At 38.1% G+C, this 19,049-nt stretch overlaps 1 protein-coding gene across 1 annotated transcript; it reads right to left on the reverse strand.

The window, feature by feature from the left end:
- Positions 1–2,095: 2,095 nt before the first annotated feature.
- Positions 2,096–18,923, reverse strand: TMEM184C (transmembrane protein 184C). Its single transcript, XM_037058434.1, has 10 exons — positions 18,612–18,923; positions 12,126–12,256; positions 11,991–12,027; positions 11,128–11,333; positions 8,384–8,458; positions 6,957–7,050; positions 5,275–5,387; positions 3,648–3,747; positions 3,029–3,200; positions 2,096–2,812 (listed from the first exon to the last, which is right to left on the reverse strand). Exons 1-10 carry the CDS (start codon positions 18,825–18,827, stop codon positions 2,574–2,576), a joined length of 1,383 nt encoding a protein of 460 aa, XP_036914329.1. The 5' UTR covers positions 18,828–18,923; the 3' UTR covers positions 2,096–2,573.
- Positions 18,924–19,049: the final 126 nt, after the last annotated feature.

Raw genomic sequence — 19,049 nt, forward strand, 5'->3', positions numbered from 1 at the left:
TTGTAGGTGACTGTCCCCTTATCTCTTGCTGCTTCTAGGATTCTCTCCTTCATTTTAATTTTGGCTAATGTAATTATGATGTGCCTTGATGTGTTCCTCCTTGGGTCCAACTTCTTTGGGACTCTCTGAGCTTCCTGGATTTCCTGGAAGTCTCTTACCTTTGCCAGATTGGGGAAGTTCTCTTTTATTATAAGGATTGGGGAAGTTCTCCTTTATTATAAGTAACTTTTCTACTTGTTGCTCTTCCTCTTCCCCTTCTGGTACCCCTAATTCGGATGTTGGAATGTATAAAGATGTGGAGGTACCTACATCTCTTCTCATTTTTTAAAATTCTTATTTTGTCTTTCTTTTGTGTTTTTTTTCTTCCTTCTGGTCTACTCCATTGAGTCCCAGTTTTCTTCCTATCACTATAGGTTCCTTGTGCATTTTCCTTCATTTCACTTAGTGTAGCCTTTTTTCATCTAATTTGCAACCAAATTCAACCAATTCTGTGAGCATCCTGATCACAGTGCTTTGAATTGTGCATCTGATAGATTGGCTATCTGTTCATCGCTTAGTTGTATTTGCTCTGGAGTTTTGATCTGTTCTTCCATTTGGGCCTTTTTTTTGTCTTGTAGTGCCTGTTATGTACGAGGGGCGGAGCCTTAGGTACTCACCAGGGTGGGGCAACCCAGTTGCTGGGGTGTGATGCTGTATGTGGGGGTGGGGTCTGACAGGGAACAATGGTGTAGTCCACTCTCTGCCTGTCAGGTTTCAGTCCCTTCTGCCACTTCCCCCAAGCAAATGGCCTTCCTAGTGTGGGTGGGCTTGTGCACATTCTAAGACCCTGTGGGTCTCTCCAGTGAACTCTCCTGTGAGTCTGGGAGTCTCTCCCTGCCCTTCAACCCCCACAGGTCTTTTCAATCAGTGTTTTGAGGCTTGATTTCCTGGTGTTGGGACCCAGGTTTGTGAAGTCTATCCTGCTCCCCGGTTTCGCCTGATTTATCTGTGTGCAAATGTGGGACTGCCCGATCTGCCAGCTGCCTTGTACGCTGTACTCTGCCTCATAATCGCTGCCTTGCTGGGTCTGCCTGTTGCCACCCTGCGCCCAGGGTTTGTCAGCTGCTGCCTCGTGCACCCAGTGCCACCACTTTTTTTGCTGTGACCCCTCTCTATGCGGCTGCCCACCCGACTCTGCCCCTCCTACTGGTCTGGATGAATGTGTCTATTTTAATTCTTTGGTTGTCAGACTTCCCATATAGTTCAATTTTCTGTCAGTTCTGGTTATTTTGTTACTAAAATGTTGTCCCTATTTGGGCTGTGTGAGGAGGCACAGTGTGTCTACCTATGCCTCCATCTTGGCCAGAAGTCTAATTGGTCCAATTTTTAAACACCTGAATTGGATTAATAAATCATGTTGTATATATACTATGTGCTCTTTTTAAGCCACAGAGTAAGATGTACCTTCTTCCTACAATGTCTATTCTCTTTGCCTCTAATATTATACCATCCACCTTTACTTTCAATAGAAATATTTAAATAGTGGACATAGTAAAGTCTACTGTGAACTAGTACATATATGTGAATGGGTGTGTATTAATATATAAAGCAAGAGTTTTGAGAAAATATTTACTGTTGCCACTGGCAACATACTACTCTGGCACTTTTCTGTCTTTCAGTATAAAATGTTAAGTATGACCCAGTGGGTTGTGAGAAACACCATGCTGAGTAAATTTCTCCCAGAGAGCATGTACATGTCTTCTGACTGGTTTCTGGGTTTACATTTGCTGGCACCTTTAATAGCACTGAGGAAAAGTAGACTCTTCTATCACAAGTTTTTCTTATTTCTCAGTTTTTCATCTCAAAGTCATGAATAACTTATTAATCTATTAGCATTACTAAAAATGACTTTTAGATAGTTTTAAGATTACTAAGATTAGGTCCAAGATACTTATTCTAATATGAATATAAGAGATAGGTATCTTTCATTGTAGGTATATAATTTTTAACCCTTAATTTTTTGGACTTATGCTATGCTTTTCTAATCAAGAACTTTTTGTTTAAAACAGTAAGTAGTGTCTTATGTTTAAAGAACAAGAGACACAAAGTTGCAGAAAATGATAAATTCTCATTTATTGAAAGATAGCTAATTGTGAAATAGAGAAATAATTGTTAGTATATATGGCACATGATTATAATTACGTTCCACTAATTCATATTTTTGAATTACACTTTTCTGCTAATTCCAGAGCATCATATTCATGCAGCTGTGGTAGTAGGAAGCGTTTTTTTTTTTTATGCCCATTCTCTTGATCAAATAATAACATCAGGAACATTTAATACAGTGTCATTTTCTACCATTTCAGTGTGTGATACTCTAATGTTAAGAAATCAAGTTGAAGTCTAGGATATTTAGACTGATTACTTGAGAGATACAAAATTTAGTTATATAAATCCAGCAGTACCTGGCTTTCACCTGTTTTTGTGTTGAAATTTACCATCACTTATGGCTTGTCCCAAGCACAAAATCCTGAGCAACTCGATGCCATGTGCTGAGTAACATGGCAGTGGTGCAGTCTGCTTTCCCACACTGTTCAGGAGACCACAGGTTTGTCCATAGTGTTACACATGTCCTCGGACATGTCAGCTGTAGGTGTAGTCTGGGGAGTCAGGGTGTGTCCAAAGCCTTGATAGTGACCCGCAGGGGAAGGCGGCACAGAAGAGGCAACAGAAATTGCATCTTGTGATGACGACGACAACAAGCTTGTGTGTTCGTTTTGATCTTGGTCCTCAGGAAAAAACTTTTTCCTAGAATGTCCCATGACTGTCCTTCCTTTAAAATAGTATAAAGGTTTCCAAGTTAGCCAAAAATTAAGTAATCATAGTTTACCACTACAAATTTACTAAATGTAAGCTCCTCTCCCCCTCCCTATTTGAAGAGCCTAATGGTGGTATGGGCTTTAAACAAAGTCTTTTCATCTCTTAAATAGCTACTGAATTGCCCTTAATAAAAGCACCTGTTTGGATGAACCGAATGACTGCTACTTACCAACATGCCTTACTTGTTCTGAAATATCATCCCTAATGTCTGAAACATCCCACATAGCGAGAAAGGAATCAAAGCATGAGCCTTCTTCTGCTTCTTGGACATACGGTTTATACGAGAAAGTGTAGTGATGGGCAATAGCAGCGAGGAACATCTCAACACAGATAATGAAGTCCTACAACAGAATGTCAGCCATCTTTTAGTTTAAATCTAGTTTTGTAGGTAAAGGGAGAACATTCTTCCTTTTCATAAGTACATGTTAGTAGCTGTTCCGCCCCCCGCATAAGATAATAATTTTTCCATTTTCCAAAATAATAATTTTTGACCTCAAAAAATTTTAAATCCATTTTGCATTACCTCCCAAGTATTTCTTAGTAAACTAAATGCTCAGGGACTTCGAGCTCAAGTGCAGAAAGACACACCGACTAGGAATACCAAAATCTAGGTTGTATTCCTGGCTCTACAAAGTAGTAATTAATAGCCTCACTTTACAGGCGAAATGGGAGAACCCTAGAGAAATTGGCTAACAGTAGCCTGTACATTGTCAGGTTTAAGAGAGAACGTGCCTAATATAACAATGCTTAACAAAAGTTCCACTGAACTCAGAAACAGCACTACTTACTTGGAGTCCTGTAGCCACAGCTTCTACAGTCTGCCATTCCCACGTGTGCTTTTCAGAAATAACGCCAACTTTTACCAACAAAGCAATAACTACTGCTTGCCTATATGTTAGGAAAAGGTAAACGCCAAATCTATATCAAGCATAAAATGAGCGGTTGTTTTACCAATATGCCACTTAAAAAAGTTAACCCCCAGCACACCCTGTGGACCGTGACCCTCACCACCACCACGCACTGCACCTCCTCAGCATATTCCCGAAGACACCGTGTGTCTACATGAAACTGATTTACTTCCTTTACAAAGTCACTCTTCCAGTAGTTTCATCACGTGAATTGTTTATGTATTCTTAGAACTTCAGTACTTGGACTATACATTTTTTTTTTTGAGAGGGTAAGGGGAGGAGGAGAGGGAGAGAAATGTTGACCGGTTGCCTTTCCCATGTGCTCCCGACCAGGAACCGAGTCCGCAACCCAGGCATGAGCCCAACTGGGGATCGAACCAAGGCCTTTCGGTTTACGGGACCAGCTGAGCCACACTGGCCGGGGTTATGTCTTTTTGTTTTGAAAGTGTGCAAGAGGGATTATAGTTCTTCCTATACATAGGTAATGCCTAATACCTCACAACAGGCATTTAAAATGAAAGGGTAGATACTTAAATGTTGTTTACATGTGTTAACTGACTATTGAGATTATTTAAAAAAAAATTTTTTGAAACCNTGAGCCCAACTGGGGATCGAACCAAGGCCTTTCGGTTTACGGGACCAGCTGAGCCACACTGGCCGGGGTTATGTCTTTTTGTTTTGAAAGTGTGCAAGAGGGATTATAGTTCTTCCTATACATAGGTAATGCCTAATACCTCACAACAGGCATTTAAAATGAAAGGGTAGATACTTAAATGTTGTTTACATGTGTTAACTGGCTATTGAGATTATTTAAAAAAAATTTTTTTGAAACCAGTCTTGTTTGAAGTGCTGGAACTAGAGACTAGAGATCTGAACCCAGATTAAATTTAATCGGCTAACAATGAGATGATCAGATGATCATCTCATCATGATAGTTTTATAGATAATACTATTCACTTTAATATTGCTTGTAATGGTGAAAGAAATTAGGAACAACCTAAATGTCAACAGGAGATTAAAAATTATATTTATACAACAGAATACTAAGCAAAACCAAAAAATTCCTAAACTACAAAATTATATCTCATTTTACCAACAAAGAATTATATCTACAATATACTGAACATACTAAATTCTGTACGTTTTTATAGTATGAAACTTACTTCTGCAGAGGTTTATAACAATCATTCTGAGTGGCGGCATTAAGGACTTTTTCTTTTTCCACTTTTTATTTGTATGTTGTTAAATTCGATCTGTTTGTTTCTAGGCCCCCGTCACCCACCCTACTGAGACTGTTTAGGCTGTCTCAAATTATTTTCTTCTTATAAATATTACGTGGCCATCTGATTATTTCCTTATTAAAAACATGGGCTAAAAGGATGAACTTTTTAAAAGCAGAGACATTTTAATTAACTTCCTGTATTAAAAGAATTTTAAAAATCTTCCCTAGTTCACAATTTTATTGCCCTTTAGAAAATGAGAATATTTAAGATGAAGCAATACTTACCAAAAAGAAACAAAAACCACTAGCTTTACACAAAGGAATTTGCCAACAGGCTGGATTGGACTCAGTTCTTCCTTCAGGACTTTATAAAACAGCAACAGACAATACATGGCAAACTAGAAACAACAAGATTAACAATTAAACTTCTTCAATAAGAATAACTAAATATAGTAGTAGAAATGCTGAAGTTACAAAGCAGAGACCTGGGATAGAGTAATGTTTTCGGCAGTACTGTTTCAGGCAAACCTTTCTAGGCTGTATTACGGTATTTTTAGGTTAACACGCTTTTATAGTTTGCCATGGATGAGTATGTACACAGACGAAACCTCTCCGAAGAGATGTGCAGCGTGTGCCCTGACAATGGTTTTAGGTGCTCGCTCACTGGGGCCCATGAACAGCAAAGTGAGGGCTGTGCCTGATGAGAGGCTTCCATGCATGTGTAGCTGCCTTCACACTCCGCCAAAATAAAAACACTACTTAGTAATGGCTTTTGTACACAAATTACCATTATTTTACAAGGGGCTAGCTATTCACTATAAATCGACACATTAAATAAGCACTTTGCAGTAAAAGTGTGACCATTCCATCGGAAAGTAAGAAACCAGGGAAACAATTTTCTTGAGGGCATCATGTTAATCCAGCAGAATTTACTTTTATAAAATAAATGCTCAAGGCTTATTTTAAAAAAATCAATGCTGGAGAGCAGTAAACATTTTCCTTAAAGTTTAATTTTCCTCATTAGAATCATGAAATGTTCATTTAAGATATTTAGACTATGAAAGCAGTAAAGTATAAAGTGGTTCATAGTCCTATCATCCAACCATTCCTATTCATACATACAGTGTTTTTTAACAGGTATCATCAACTAAATACAAGTTTTGTTGCCTGATTTTTTTCCTCCACTTTTCCATAGGTTTCATAAAAATTATTTTTAGTAACTGCCAAATATTTTGGCCCGTGGAAGGACCACAGTATGTTAAACCAGCCCCCATCTTTGGGCTTTGGATTGGTTTCAGCCTTTTGCTACTAAAAACAGGCTTTATATACGAAGATAATCAAAGCGAAAGTACTTCTGACCATTACTTGAAGATGCGTTTCCAGAAATGGAATTACTGGTTCCAAAGAATATAAACATACGGCAAAGCTTTGAATACACAGGCATTCGATTTCTATTCTAGACCTCGAATACCACCCATGTACGCCACTCCATCTAAATGACTATTTTGCTGAAGGCATTAATTAGAAGATTTTCAATTGTAACATTAAGCTGAAAGCATCAGATAGTTATTTAGAGCATTTCAGTATCTAGAACATAATTTTAAAATACTTGACATTCTCAATTTTCCTTTAATTCCAAATACGTGAGAGGCTCTTATGAACGTGCCTAGGATGTGTCTGGTTTCTTTCTTTTTGAAAGAGAGGGCTTTGTGTGCATGCAGTAAGTACCCAGGAGCAAATGAACAAACACAATAAACAGGCCAAGGCATAAGTCACCAAATAAGTGACAAAGATATTATATCTGTATGCACAGGTACATGTTACCGTTTCCTCAAATTCTTCCTGTAAATCAAATTTCAAGATTAAAACGTAATAAGCTTTATTCCCAAAGATACTTTCCCTAAGAATTTAGAATTAGAGACACTAATTCAGTACAGTTAAGAGGAATATTTACTTCATTTACTTACCAACTGTGACATATTGTTTATAATAACCAAGTAAGTCCAAGCATTTGAAAAACTGAAGTTGCCTTCATCATATACACCAACCAGCTCACAGACTCTAGAAATGGTAAAAATGAGACAAATTTATGATGATCTAAATCAAGATATATTTTAAAATACAGCATGGGCAGCAATACTTAAATGTAAAAGTCAGTTCATTTAAAAGATCCTAGAGACAATCACTTGATTTTGGTCACAGAGATGTTTCAAAACATAAAACAACAAAACATTTTTCCAGAAATGTTACCATATGATCATACGTCCAAGTTGAAGTAAATCCAAGTAAGGCACATACACTGAACTAGAGAGTGTAGTTAAATGTAGTTATACACAGCTTCAAAAAAAATTACGCTGCCTACTGTCGAAAGCACGATTGTTGTAAAATGCAGCTCTAACTACAACTCTAATTCCCCCCTCAAATGTCTTGGAGGTAAATTTGACGAAGACCCAGAGCCAAGTATTTAATTTACATGGTTACCGTTTCTAAACCGCAGAAACTAAAGCATGCCTTCACAAATAAGTGGATGAATCTTAATTCTAAGGTAAATATCACTACAGAACTGCCAGCTCAAAGGCAGAATAAAGAACCAAATGTTTCTTTCACTGTCTTTCCTGTCTTCCTCTGTAAACAAGCGGAATGTTAGTTACTTGTATGTCGCAGATAAGACACACAATCTACCCGCTTTAAATGATTTATTTTTATTTTTTTTATTTTTTTTAATATTGTATTCACCTATTTCTAGAGAGGGGGGGAAGGGAAGGAGTGGGAGGGAAACATCAACGTGTGGCTGCCCCCCATGAGTCCCCCACTGGGGACTCAGCCCACAACCCAGACATGTGCCCCGACCAGGAATTGAACCGGCGACCCTCCGCTTTACAGGCCCGTGCTCAATCCACTGAGCCACACAAGCCAGGGCTATTTTTAAATTTTTAGGGAATAGTTTTACCAGGTAGCTTAATGTATTTCAAGTGCTAAACCTTGACAGAATTACTAAAAAATAAAAATAAGACTTCTTCCTTGGAATATAGTGTTCATACTCTAAACTATTTAGAACATAAGACCATATAATGAACCTAAAGTAACACACTTTAAATTCATGTCATGGATGTTAAAGGCTGTGTGAACTGGTATTTAAAAGAGAAAGTACTTAAGCGCTTTCCAGAAAGCTCTAGAGAGAATGTTATATAGAAGAATGCTGTGGAGATTCTTTGCCTACAAATGGTCACCTTATTTAATGTAGCAGGGTTTCTATAAGCTGTGTGTTTAAAAACTAGACCTGTACTATAAACAAGTAACCTAATGTTCTCTGTGTTTTTCTACTCGGTTGTCCCACTTGAGAAAGAGCAGAGCACGAGGACTCACACACGTGACGTAAGCTCTGTGTACTCACAAAGCAACGATGGTGGTGAACGGTCTGACAACCGTGTACTGCAGGACGCCCAGCTTGCACCTGAACAGCAACACTCTGCCAAAGGAAAAGAACTTAGCGTTGCCACGGGTCATTTGAACAGCATCAGATTTTCTCCAGAGCCCCCAGATTAAAATCACGATGACAAGTGATGCAATATTTATATTTAATTTAGTCATTGTAAATGGCAATTGGGGAAGCACTTGGATGGTAGCAAACAAATAATTTAAATACTATTTTAAAAATTATTTGACAACTGCACCTCTGAAGGATTCCTTTTCATAAATAGTGTAGCATGTAACAAAAAGAACAAAAGTGGGTCCCTGTTTCTGGAATAAAAAATGATTAACAAATGAATCATGTGTATATGTGTATGTGAAAGTATTTACATTTCAGGATTCAGTTTCGAGTTTGGTATTTAAATATCACTCCAGAAACTATTATTGACTAGATACTCTGAACGGACAAAACACTTTTCATTCTATCGCTGGGCTCACTCAATATAGGGGAAAATTCACAAGGAGTAACAAACAAAAGCGACAAAGTCCCTAAACACAACTATCAAACCAAGGTTCTCTCCCCGCAAGACTTGTGCAAGACTACGTAGAAGACCAAGTGTCTCTGAGGGCAAATGCGCACTTAGCACTTCCATCATGAAATCTGGTCGTCAGTGTTATGTATATGAATCCCCTAATTTAAGAATTATACTTAGACTTGAGAAGATTCTGAGTCAGGCACACACACCTCGAGATGCCGTGTTAACATGTCTGAGTACTGCTGGGGCTCTCTGTGCTGAGAAGCTTCTCTGTGCTGAGGTAGCGGTGGTGGCTCTAGGAATTGCACTTGGGCTTGCTGCAAGATCTCTTGAAAATCCTTCTTGGCTGTACACTTGTGCTTCCCATCTCATACTCTTTACAAAGCTCAGTTAAGTCGGAACTGCTTAAACCCATAATATTCTCTGAGTTGACTGTCAAAACAAAGCTGAGACCACTAAGAGTCACTCACTATGCAGATGGATTAAATAGCCAATTAGATACTTTTGAAAGCTATGGAGAATCCATGACTGGAAGATGTATCTGAAAAAAATTGCTCCAAAAGTAGCAAAAAGCAAAGGCTAAGACAAAGAAAAAAATGTGAAAAAAAAAGTTACAAAGAACAGAACAAAGTCTAAACATATAATGAGAATTACAAGAGAGAGCAGAGGAAGAGATCATGGCTGAGACCTTTGCAGAGCTGATGAAAGACAGGAATCTACAGACTGGGGTGCACTGTAAACTAAGCGGGTCTTCAAACCAGCCAGCCAGAACCAGCTAGATACTTCATAGTGAAACTGCCAACATCAAGAACAGAGAATCTTAAAGGCAATTGGGAGACAGGTCACGTATAACTGAAGGACAATCAGATCGACAGTAGAGGGTTAACAGTAATAAATGAAGACAGAATTAAGACGAATAAAATCTTCAAAATGGTAGGAGAAAATCCAGTTAACAAAGAAGTGTATCCAAAACTATCTTTCACAAATGAGGACAAAATAAAGACACCTTGGATAAGCATATCTGAGAAAATCTGCCACTGATAAATTGAAACTAAAGAAAGTTTTAAGGGCTATATTTTAGAAAGAGGGAAATGATCCTAAATAGAAGAACTGAGATGCAAGGGATGAATGTAGAACTTGAACAGAAATATATAGCTTTAAATAGTGTTAAAAAGAAAAGAAAAAGAAAAGCTGTAAATTAAAGACTCTAACATGTTAGGAAAAAAAGACCATAGTAAACCAAAAGAAATGGGAGAAAGTAAAAATAGAGCAGAAATTAATGAAATAGAAAACAAACACATCACAGAGAGAATTAGCAAAGCCAGAAATCAGTTCTTGAAAAGACCAGGAAACGGATGGCAAAATTTTTCAAGGAAAAAAATACATACTAGTAACATCAGAAACGGGAAAGTAGCCGCAGATCTGAAAGAGGTGAAGAAGTTTTAAAGTGACGCATGCCCACACATTTTAAAATTGTCTATTTTGCCCAATTCCTAAAAACTTAAAAGAAAATTCCAGAAACCACAGGAAGCCTGCCTAGTTCTATAACTGTCATCTCACAGCAAAAAGCCGGAGCTAATCTTCCAGGGTAGAGTACACAATCTCTTCCTGAGACATACACGTGAGAGGCAGGAATTCCTATACAGACAGGATAATCGGGATATGAAAGCCAGACAGGGATAGTGTAAGAAAGGAAAATTACAGTCTAATGCTTCTCATGCAAAAATTCTAAACAAAATATTAGCAAATCAAATCTTGTAGGCAAGCAGATGATTAATCACAACCACTTTGAATCTATCCTTGAAAGCTAGGGGGTTTTAATATAATCCACAAATCTAATTCACTACATTGACATGTTCAGGGTGAAAAACCATGATCATCTCAACAGAGAAAAAGCATTTCATTGTCATGAACTAGCTACATGGTCTCGAGGAAACTAATCTCTGCAGACCCTGTCCCCAACTGTAAAAGGATGATGGTTTTTACCGATACTATTTTAAGTTTTCTATTTAGAATGAATAATGTGAAAGAAACTGACTATGTGGGTGGATTATCAAAATGTGTTTCACTACTCTTTGAACTTGACTATGAACTACATGAGGGTAGGGACTCATATTTTCTTCTGCTCATAGTACTTAACACACTGCTTTGCAGAGAACTGACTGCTTAAATAAAACCAAAACATACTTACTCTCCCATAGCCCATGGTGGACAGCAACATAAAGGAGGGAAATGTTTCTGTTGATCTTTGGCTTCAAGGATTAATACCAGGTTTGGATACCGATTAGTTAGATAATTGGTAAGGAATCCCATAAAGTTGTAAATGACGTAAGCTTCATAACATTCTCTGCAGGTATCCACATATATTGCAATCCTGGGATATTTCAAAGCTACCCACTATAAAAAAGCACAGGTGTTAAAAATGCTTGCAGCTAACATAAATGAATTACCACTCCAATTCACAGTATTCACAATAAGCTAATTTTTGAACTTGCTATGTTCATCAAACTTTTGAAAGTTTATTACTATGAGGGCTACCAGAGCTGAATTTCTAAAAGCAATAAACATCTTCAATGGAAATATTTGTTGGGGAGTAAATGATGAAAAAATCCAATTTTTTTCTTGACATAATGATAGAAAATGCTGTGGAAAACATTTTCTTTATATTTAATCCAACTAAAGCAATCACCTCTAAGAACTGTGTTAAAATCCATTGGGAAGGTTTGTTGTTGAAATAAGAGATTTAATAAATAAAAAGGATGATCACGTAAATTTAAACATTATATTCTTTTAAGGATTAAGAGTGAGAGTCTGACATTTTACAAGATTAAGCAAAGACAGCTATAGATTTAAAAAATTTTAAGCATCTGCCTTTTCTATTGTCATACTCTATCTTCAGCAACATAAAACACAAGTTGAGCTTTTCACTTTTCTTATCAATTTGATTCCTACTGCCAAATAAAAATACTTTCATTACTTTAAGCATTCTCTAAGTATAGGTGGTATCATAAAAAAAAATTCTTAGTTAATAAGATAAAAATGAGACATACTTACACTATCTAAACTGTATATGGGTACCATCCAAAGAATCCTATTTGGAAAGCAAAACATAAGTTAAAAACATTCCACATTATACTTATGAAATAAGCCAACACAACACTAATAAATTCAAAATATGTTAAGATTTACCTTATTATTGGTTTCTGTAGTTCGGGTTGTGTATAATGCACTAGATGTTGCAATATCCCCCATAGCGATATAGGTATAGTCAACAACAAAAATATCCCAGCAATAAACCAAGCCTTGGTGTGTATTCCAACCTGGAGAGACAAAAGAACATGCTAGTATAAATTCTCTGATATTAAACGAGCTAAATATTTCTTACATTTTCATTTATTTGATTATTAATGAGGTCCAGTATTTTCCAAATGACTAGTAGCTATTTTTTACTTATTCTTTAATCAATAGCCTATTTTCACTTACGTACAGGGAAGGGGCAGAATTTCCCCCATGGCATTGACCATTTTTCTTCAGGGGGCCTTTTCTAGAGTGATGTGTACATTAAGAATAAGTAACACCATGTCCTTCCCCGGCAGCTTACTTGCCCTTTAGATTTGATTATCGGGTTTGGAGATATACAGAGTTTCCAAATTTTCTGCAATTCAAATCTAAAAATCTTTGTATGGTTTACTGATCTTTATGTCTAGAAAATTAAAAACCTAGCCACATTTTCTGCAGATTCTGTTACATCAGCAGAACAGTTACAGAACACTGACTACCGACTGACAGACACTTTGTTCTTTGCACACATCATGACTTTTAATCCCCCATTTGGTAAGCACTGCTGCCAGGACTGTTGAAGCAACCTGTGTTAACATATTACATACAACCATGTCAACTCAGGATATTACATTTTAAAGAGCTCTAGTTCTTCCTTTAGGTCAGTATCTGATCAATCTGTAATCCTATGAAAACTCAATTTCTAAAAATATGCTTTTAACTATCTCAACCTAGGTCGAGTTGAAGTAATCTACTCACTCCTTGATAAAAACAAATTTATTTGAACCTCTGTTCTATATGAGGAGCTCTAGGGAATTAATTTTATACCTACTTGCACTTCTGCCTTAAAGAGTATGAATCCTTTTAATTAAAAAAAAAATGAAATGCTAACTTTTTAAAGGAAAAAAGGTAGGCATTTATTTTTCATACTTGAGGGGTATGAGCAGTTAATTAAAGTAGAACTAAGCCAACAACTTCTGGTTTTACTGTTTTGAACAAGATTTCTTACCAGGCAGTCAAAGATTAAAGAAGTAGAAAGCAAAAGTATACAGAACAAATATATATATTTATAACAATAAATTCCTACATTACACTGTATGGAAAACTTGTGAAGCAAATACAGAAGCCTTGCTGAATGCTGGAGGTTAATCAAAGCAGTAAGTGAAATGCAAGTATGTGGAGATGAAGATTCTAAAAGGAATGTCTGAGCGGTCACATTCCAGGGATTTCTGCTTGGCTGAATTTCATTTAAAATTGAACTCATTTTAATAATGGCCTAAAATAAGAATTAAGAAAAATCATATTCTACATCTTCTGTAAGGTGGCCATTAGGAACAATATTGCTAAGTAATTTTAATGCCCGCATTTGTTTTTATAATGGTCTTAGTGCCAAAACACAGAACTTGAGAGACAAATGATGAAAGAAGGGGAAGGGATTCGCCAAAGCACATGCATAACCCACAGACCCAGACCAGGGTGAGGATGGCCAGAGGGAGGCAGGGCAGGGCTCTGCAGAGGAAGGCGAAGGGGATGGGGTGATGGGAAATCTGTAATAGTGTCAACAATAAAACAAAGAAAACATATTTTTAAAAGAGAAAATTGATGTGCTTGTAAAGAATAAAGGTAAAATGAGCCCTGGCTGGTGTGGCTCGGTGGATTGAGGGCGGGCCTGTGAACCACATGATCGCGGTTCAATTCCCACTCAGGGCACATGCCTGGGTTGCAGGCCAGTTCCTGGCAGGGGACTTGTGGGATGCAACCATACATTGATGTTTCTCTCCTTTTCTCTCCTTCCCTTCCCCTCTAAAGATAAATAAATTAAATTAAAAGAAAAAAAAGAATAGAGGCAAAATGACCTCAATGTGCTGTAAGAAAAAAAGTTCTTTTTCAAATGATCATAAAACAAGTGACTGAATAATTTTGTCATTTCAGTGTAGCGATGCCAAATTTCAAAAATCTTGCCTCGTGGAGTTAGTATCATTTCTACAGCGCAAGTGGTAACTCAGTCCATCTGTACGCATCAGCACCATTAATGCAAATCACTGGATTTATAATTGTTCTGATTTTTGAGCTATATAAAAAGCCATATGTACAAGAAACTTAAACTCTTACATGTGCACATATAATAAGTCAACTGTAGGTATCTGTAGAAATTAATATAATTATTACATTGATTTTAATTTAAGCTTAAGACACATTTGATATAAGGATGCCATTAACATTATTAAACTTATCAGCAATGAGTAGGGTTTTCTGGCTCACAAAATAAGGGGGAGATCAGTAGTGTAGATCCCACACCCCCAACAAGGTAATCTGAAACTACAGAGGAAAGACAAGAAAAAAACCATTGAAGATGAGCACCCAGGAGTAAATTAACTGTCCCTCAGCTGAAGGCTTTCAAAACAGAGGCCAGAGAGGAACAGGAGAGCTGTCCCCAATCCTGAGGGGACAAGAGAAGCACTGACATAGAGGGTGGCTACTTGGACCACGAGGACCAGGGTGAGATGACTGCAGAGCAGCGTGACATCATGTGCGCATTTACCTAACTTGACTTCAATTGTACATACTCAGCCAAATGAGAGAGTGAGTGTGAGTTTAAATAGCGCAGTCACCTTGTCATTCCAATAAATGACTGTATGCACCACAGTGGGCATGGGACCAGTGGTATAAACCTCCTGTTTTCTACAATATCAGTTTCCACTGATGTCTCACTGTTAGCACTGTGATTCTAGTGTTTAAAAGACATGTATTTTTCATTCAAGGCTATCCCTAAATGTCAACTACTTTATCTAGGGCTCAGGCAGATGCATAAAACTTTGCCACAGGTGTTCAATAGAGAACCTAATACCAACTAAGATGCTATTTCATGAAAAAAAGAATTGCTGTTCCAATGCAAGAACAGTGAAGCTATTGTTTAACCAACAATGGGGTGTCTAAACAACAATTAAGAGCTTACTGAGTATCTCCAGTGTGCTGGGCAGGGTATTAAGTATTTCAGATACACAAACTCATTAAATGAATAATGACAGAGAGAATGATCAGGGTGTTGTATGTAGACCACTTCAGCACAAGGTCCCTTTACCCACTTACCCATTTTCAAATCCATAAAATGAAGATAATCCCTATGCTTCAGGGTTATTAAGAACATTAAATGAAAGTATGCTTAAATCTTAGGAACATGCTATAGTTAGTATATAGATCCTTAAAAACAAACCACAACAAGGGGAAAAAACTACTCCCCTAATCCCACAACAACAAGGGGAAAAAACTACTCCCCTAATCCCACACTCCTATCTACTGTGGTATTCATTTCTCAGGTCCCCTTAGAGTCAAAATAATCAAAACAAAAAGAAAAAACACTTGCCTTCATATTCTGATTCCACTTCTTTACCCCAACACATTCATATTTCGCACGATTCCCTCTAGTTTCAGCCATCACAAAACCGTTAAAGCCATTACTCGGATCACTAGAAAAATGGCATTCCTATCTTGTGAAAACCAAAGACTGTAACACCAAGTTACAACACCAAGACTGTAGGAGCCCTGACCATTTACTACTTTATGCTTGAAACACTCTTGTGTTCTGGCTACCAAGACACCTCTCCTGGCGTTGCACTTTCCCACTGGATGCTGCTTCTTTTTTAGGCTCCCAATTCCCCTACTTGATCTCTAACTCCTGGGGCTAGGTCCTCAGCCTTTTATTCTCCCTTACATAGCATTCATCCTTATGGCTTTAAACAGCATCTCTCTTCTGACAACTCCCATTTATATCTGCAGCTTAAACCTTTCTGAGCTCTAGACTTGTATATCCAACTGCATATCTTCCATGCCCTTCTGAATGTCTCTTATGTATCTCGAACTAAATGACCAAAAGACTCAATTTCTTGCCCTGGCTGGGTAGCTTAGTTGGTTAGAGCATCCTCCCGATACACCAAGATTGCAGGTTTGATCTCTGGTCAGGGCACATACAAGAACTAACCAATGAATGCATAAATAAATGGAACAAATTGATGTTTCTCTCTCTCCTCTGCCTCCCCCCTCCTCTAAAATCAATAAATAAAAATTAAAAACAAAACCAAAACCCCTTGATTTTTCTCAATCATGTCCCTGTCAATTTTCCATCTCAGTTAACTGGCATCACCAGCTACCCTGGTGGTCAAGTCTCACAGTCATTCCTGGTATTGCCCTTGCTCTGTCTCCCCTTCCCAACCCAAAGGCCTGTCAGTTCCTATTTCTTCACCCCCCTCCAATTTTTTTATTTAATTATTTTTCAAGTACAGTTTTCTATTACTCCCATCCCATCCCACCCCCGTGCTCCCCTCTCCCTCCCATTTCCACCCTTCTGAGTTGTTGTCCATGTATCCTTTATATATGTTCCTCTAAATCCCTCCCCTTATTTCTTTACTTTTAAGAATACTTAAAATCCAGTTTTCTCTCTCTGTTTCTGCTGTCCTGATTTGGGCCGTAAGTCACACAGCCCAAGTAGCCACTGCCCCCACCACTAAGTTCCATGGAAGTGGGTGCTGGGTTTCCATCTTTCGTCACACAGAACACGAGCCTGATTTATCACTGAGACTCAAATAGTCATCATCAGACATTCGGGCAGAAGGAGAAGAAAACAAAGTAAGTAAAATATACATCATGTTAGATGTTAACGAGCCCTGGGAAGAAAAACAGAGCAATAAAGAATATCTAAAAAGTTGAGGAAGGGACACACCTGAATGTTACACAGGGTGGCTGGGTGACGTCTTGGTGAAGACCTGAAGGACACAAAGGAAGGGCTTGCCATGAAGGGGGAACATTTGGTACATGACCTTAAGGCGGGAGTGTGCCTCTCATTAGTGGGTGATGTGGGTGTGGTGAAGGCTCAGGAATTGAGGAAAGTCAGAGGGGGGTGGTATCAGGTCCTGTGGGCCTTGATGGCCATAGGTAGGGACACTGGATTTTAATCTGGGACTAGGAGAGACAGGGAAACTGTGAGAAGAGGACATATATCACATGACTTACATTTTAATTCAATACATTTGCTGGTGTGTTGACAATAGCCCAGGCAGAACATAATGCATTCGGTGCAGAGTGTTCGCAGTGGAGACTGCAGATCAAAACTTTCCTTAAAAGCTGGCACTTAAAACAGTACAGCTGAAACCAACACCTGAGAAGCCTTACAACAGGTTGACACTGTACATATCATCAACTTTAAAAGTATTTCCTATGTCATATTCCAAAGAAATACTTCAAAGCAAGAAATCCCTATTTGTATTAAGATGTCTTTGGTAAACAAATCATGGAAATAACCTAATATCCAACAAATGAGAAATATTTAATGTAGTGGAAAATTATATATTAAAAATAACTACATGGAATATGCCAGCATGGGAAAAGCAACAAAAAACAATTTCATGAACATACCGAAAACAAATAAGTAAACATAAGTAAACATTTTGTTTACTTATGTAAAAATCATCTCCACAATAAAAGGTCTCAAATTGAAAGTATTAAAAAGTACAAATTGGCGATTATAAAATAGTCACGGGGACGTAGAATACAGCATAGAGATCAGTCAGTAACACTTTAACAATTACATATGGTGTCAGATGGGTGCAAGACCTACTGAAGAGATTGCTTCGTAAGTTCTATAAACATCTAATCACTACGCTGGACTTCTGAAACTAATATTGAAGGTCAATTGCACCTGAAAATAAAAAAATAGTTTTAAATAAAAATAAGGGCCTCAAGTAGCCATGATCTTGTCATATCCTTTGTAAAAAAGTGTTTCTAGGTAAAAGTTGTTATTATTCAATTAGAATTTAAAGTTCATTATACAGCGTTTATAAAGTACATACCTTAGTTAAGTATTTAGCTTGGGGTCTTTCAGCTTGTAGCACTTTATTGATGTCATAATAAGAATATGACATCAAGAAATATAAAAGGGACTTTTGCAAAACCTTCGTTGGTTAAGAGTTAATTTCTAAAGTAAAAACAACAGAGCTAAACCGACTAGAATCCTTTAATTCAGGAAGCTAGTTAAATGCTAATAAACTCAATACGTGGCTTTCAAGGTAGTTTATTCAAGTACAGTGTGGGAACAGATCAGATTTTAGGGATAAAATTACCTCACTTTCAAAGAATTGAAGAATACTTGCCAAACAAAACAGGGCTTTTCTACGCGGTTATCTTAATATTTCCTATTTTCTCGACCTGGTCCTATCTCCACCTGTGTTATGCTTTGAAAAACAGTGAAGGAGAAACCAGACAGGTTTATATTCTAAAACTGGGCTCATTTACATGACATGGTTTTCAGGATATCAAGTCTGAGGCATCCGGGGTAAAAATGAGCAACCTCAGATGGGGCAGGAAGGTAGAGGAAAGGACAGAGCCGACGTGCAGGCTCCTTACCTGCAGTTTCTGTAATTCCCACACGCAAAGGGGAACCGCAACCAAAACGATCGCCAGGTAGATGACCGCCGCTAAAGGACGAATCCATTGTCTCCAGTTCCTCCACGTACAAGTGCAAGGCATGTTTTCGCATAAATCAACTCCGAATAGCAAGGAAAAAGAGCTCGAAAGATATTGTAATAGGGAGCTCTGTTCGGCTGTCTTATCAACTCGCATCCTACACACAAATAGCTGTTGGGCGACTTTACCAGCTCGAGCCGCCTCCTCGGCCTGCGCTGTGCTGTCTGCTGCAGCTGCGGCAACTGCGGCCGCTCAGGGTGCTGCCGGGGAGCAGAACGGGCAGCATCCTTTTTTCCCCACCCTGCATCTACCCAGTTCTTCTGCGGTGGAAACCCCGGGCGGAGCCGCTGCCCTCACCTGGGGATCGCCCAGAGCTCT

Source organism: Sturnira hondurensis, unplaced genomic scaffold (genome assembly GCF_014824575.4).
Source record: "Sturnira hondurensis isolate 20B ecotype Veracruz unplaced genomic scaffold, ASM1482457v3 Scaffold0010128, whole genome shotgun sequence".
Lineage (NCBI taxonomy): Eukaryota > Metazoa > Chordata > Mammalia > Chiroptera > Phyllostomidae > Sturnira > Sturnira hondurensis.

Coding starts and splice junctions, on each gene's coding strand:
- TMEM184C (XM_037058434.1), bottom strand. CDS start 18,827: ATGCGAGTTGATAAGACAGCCGAACAGAGCTCCCTATTACAATATCTT. Junction 7,051..8,383: donor TTCACCACCATCGTTGCTTT/GTGAGTACACAG, acceptor TACCATTTCTAG/AGTCTGTGAGCTGGTTGGTG. Junction 3,201..3,647: donor CTGTGGCTACAGGACTCCAA/GTAAGTAGTGCT, acceptor ATTCTGTTGTAG/GACTTCATTATCTGTGTTGA.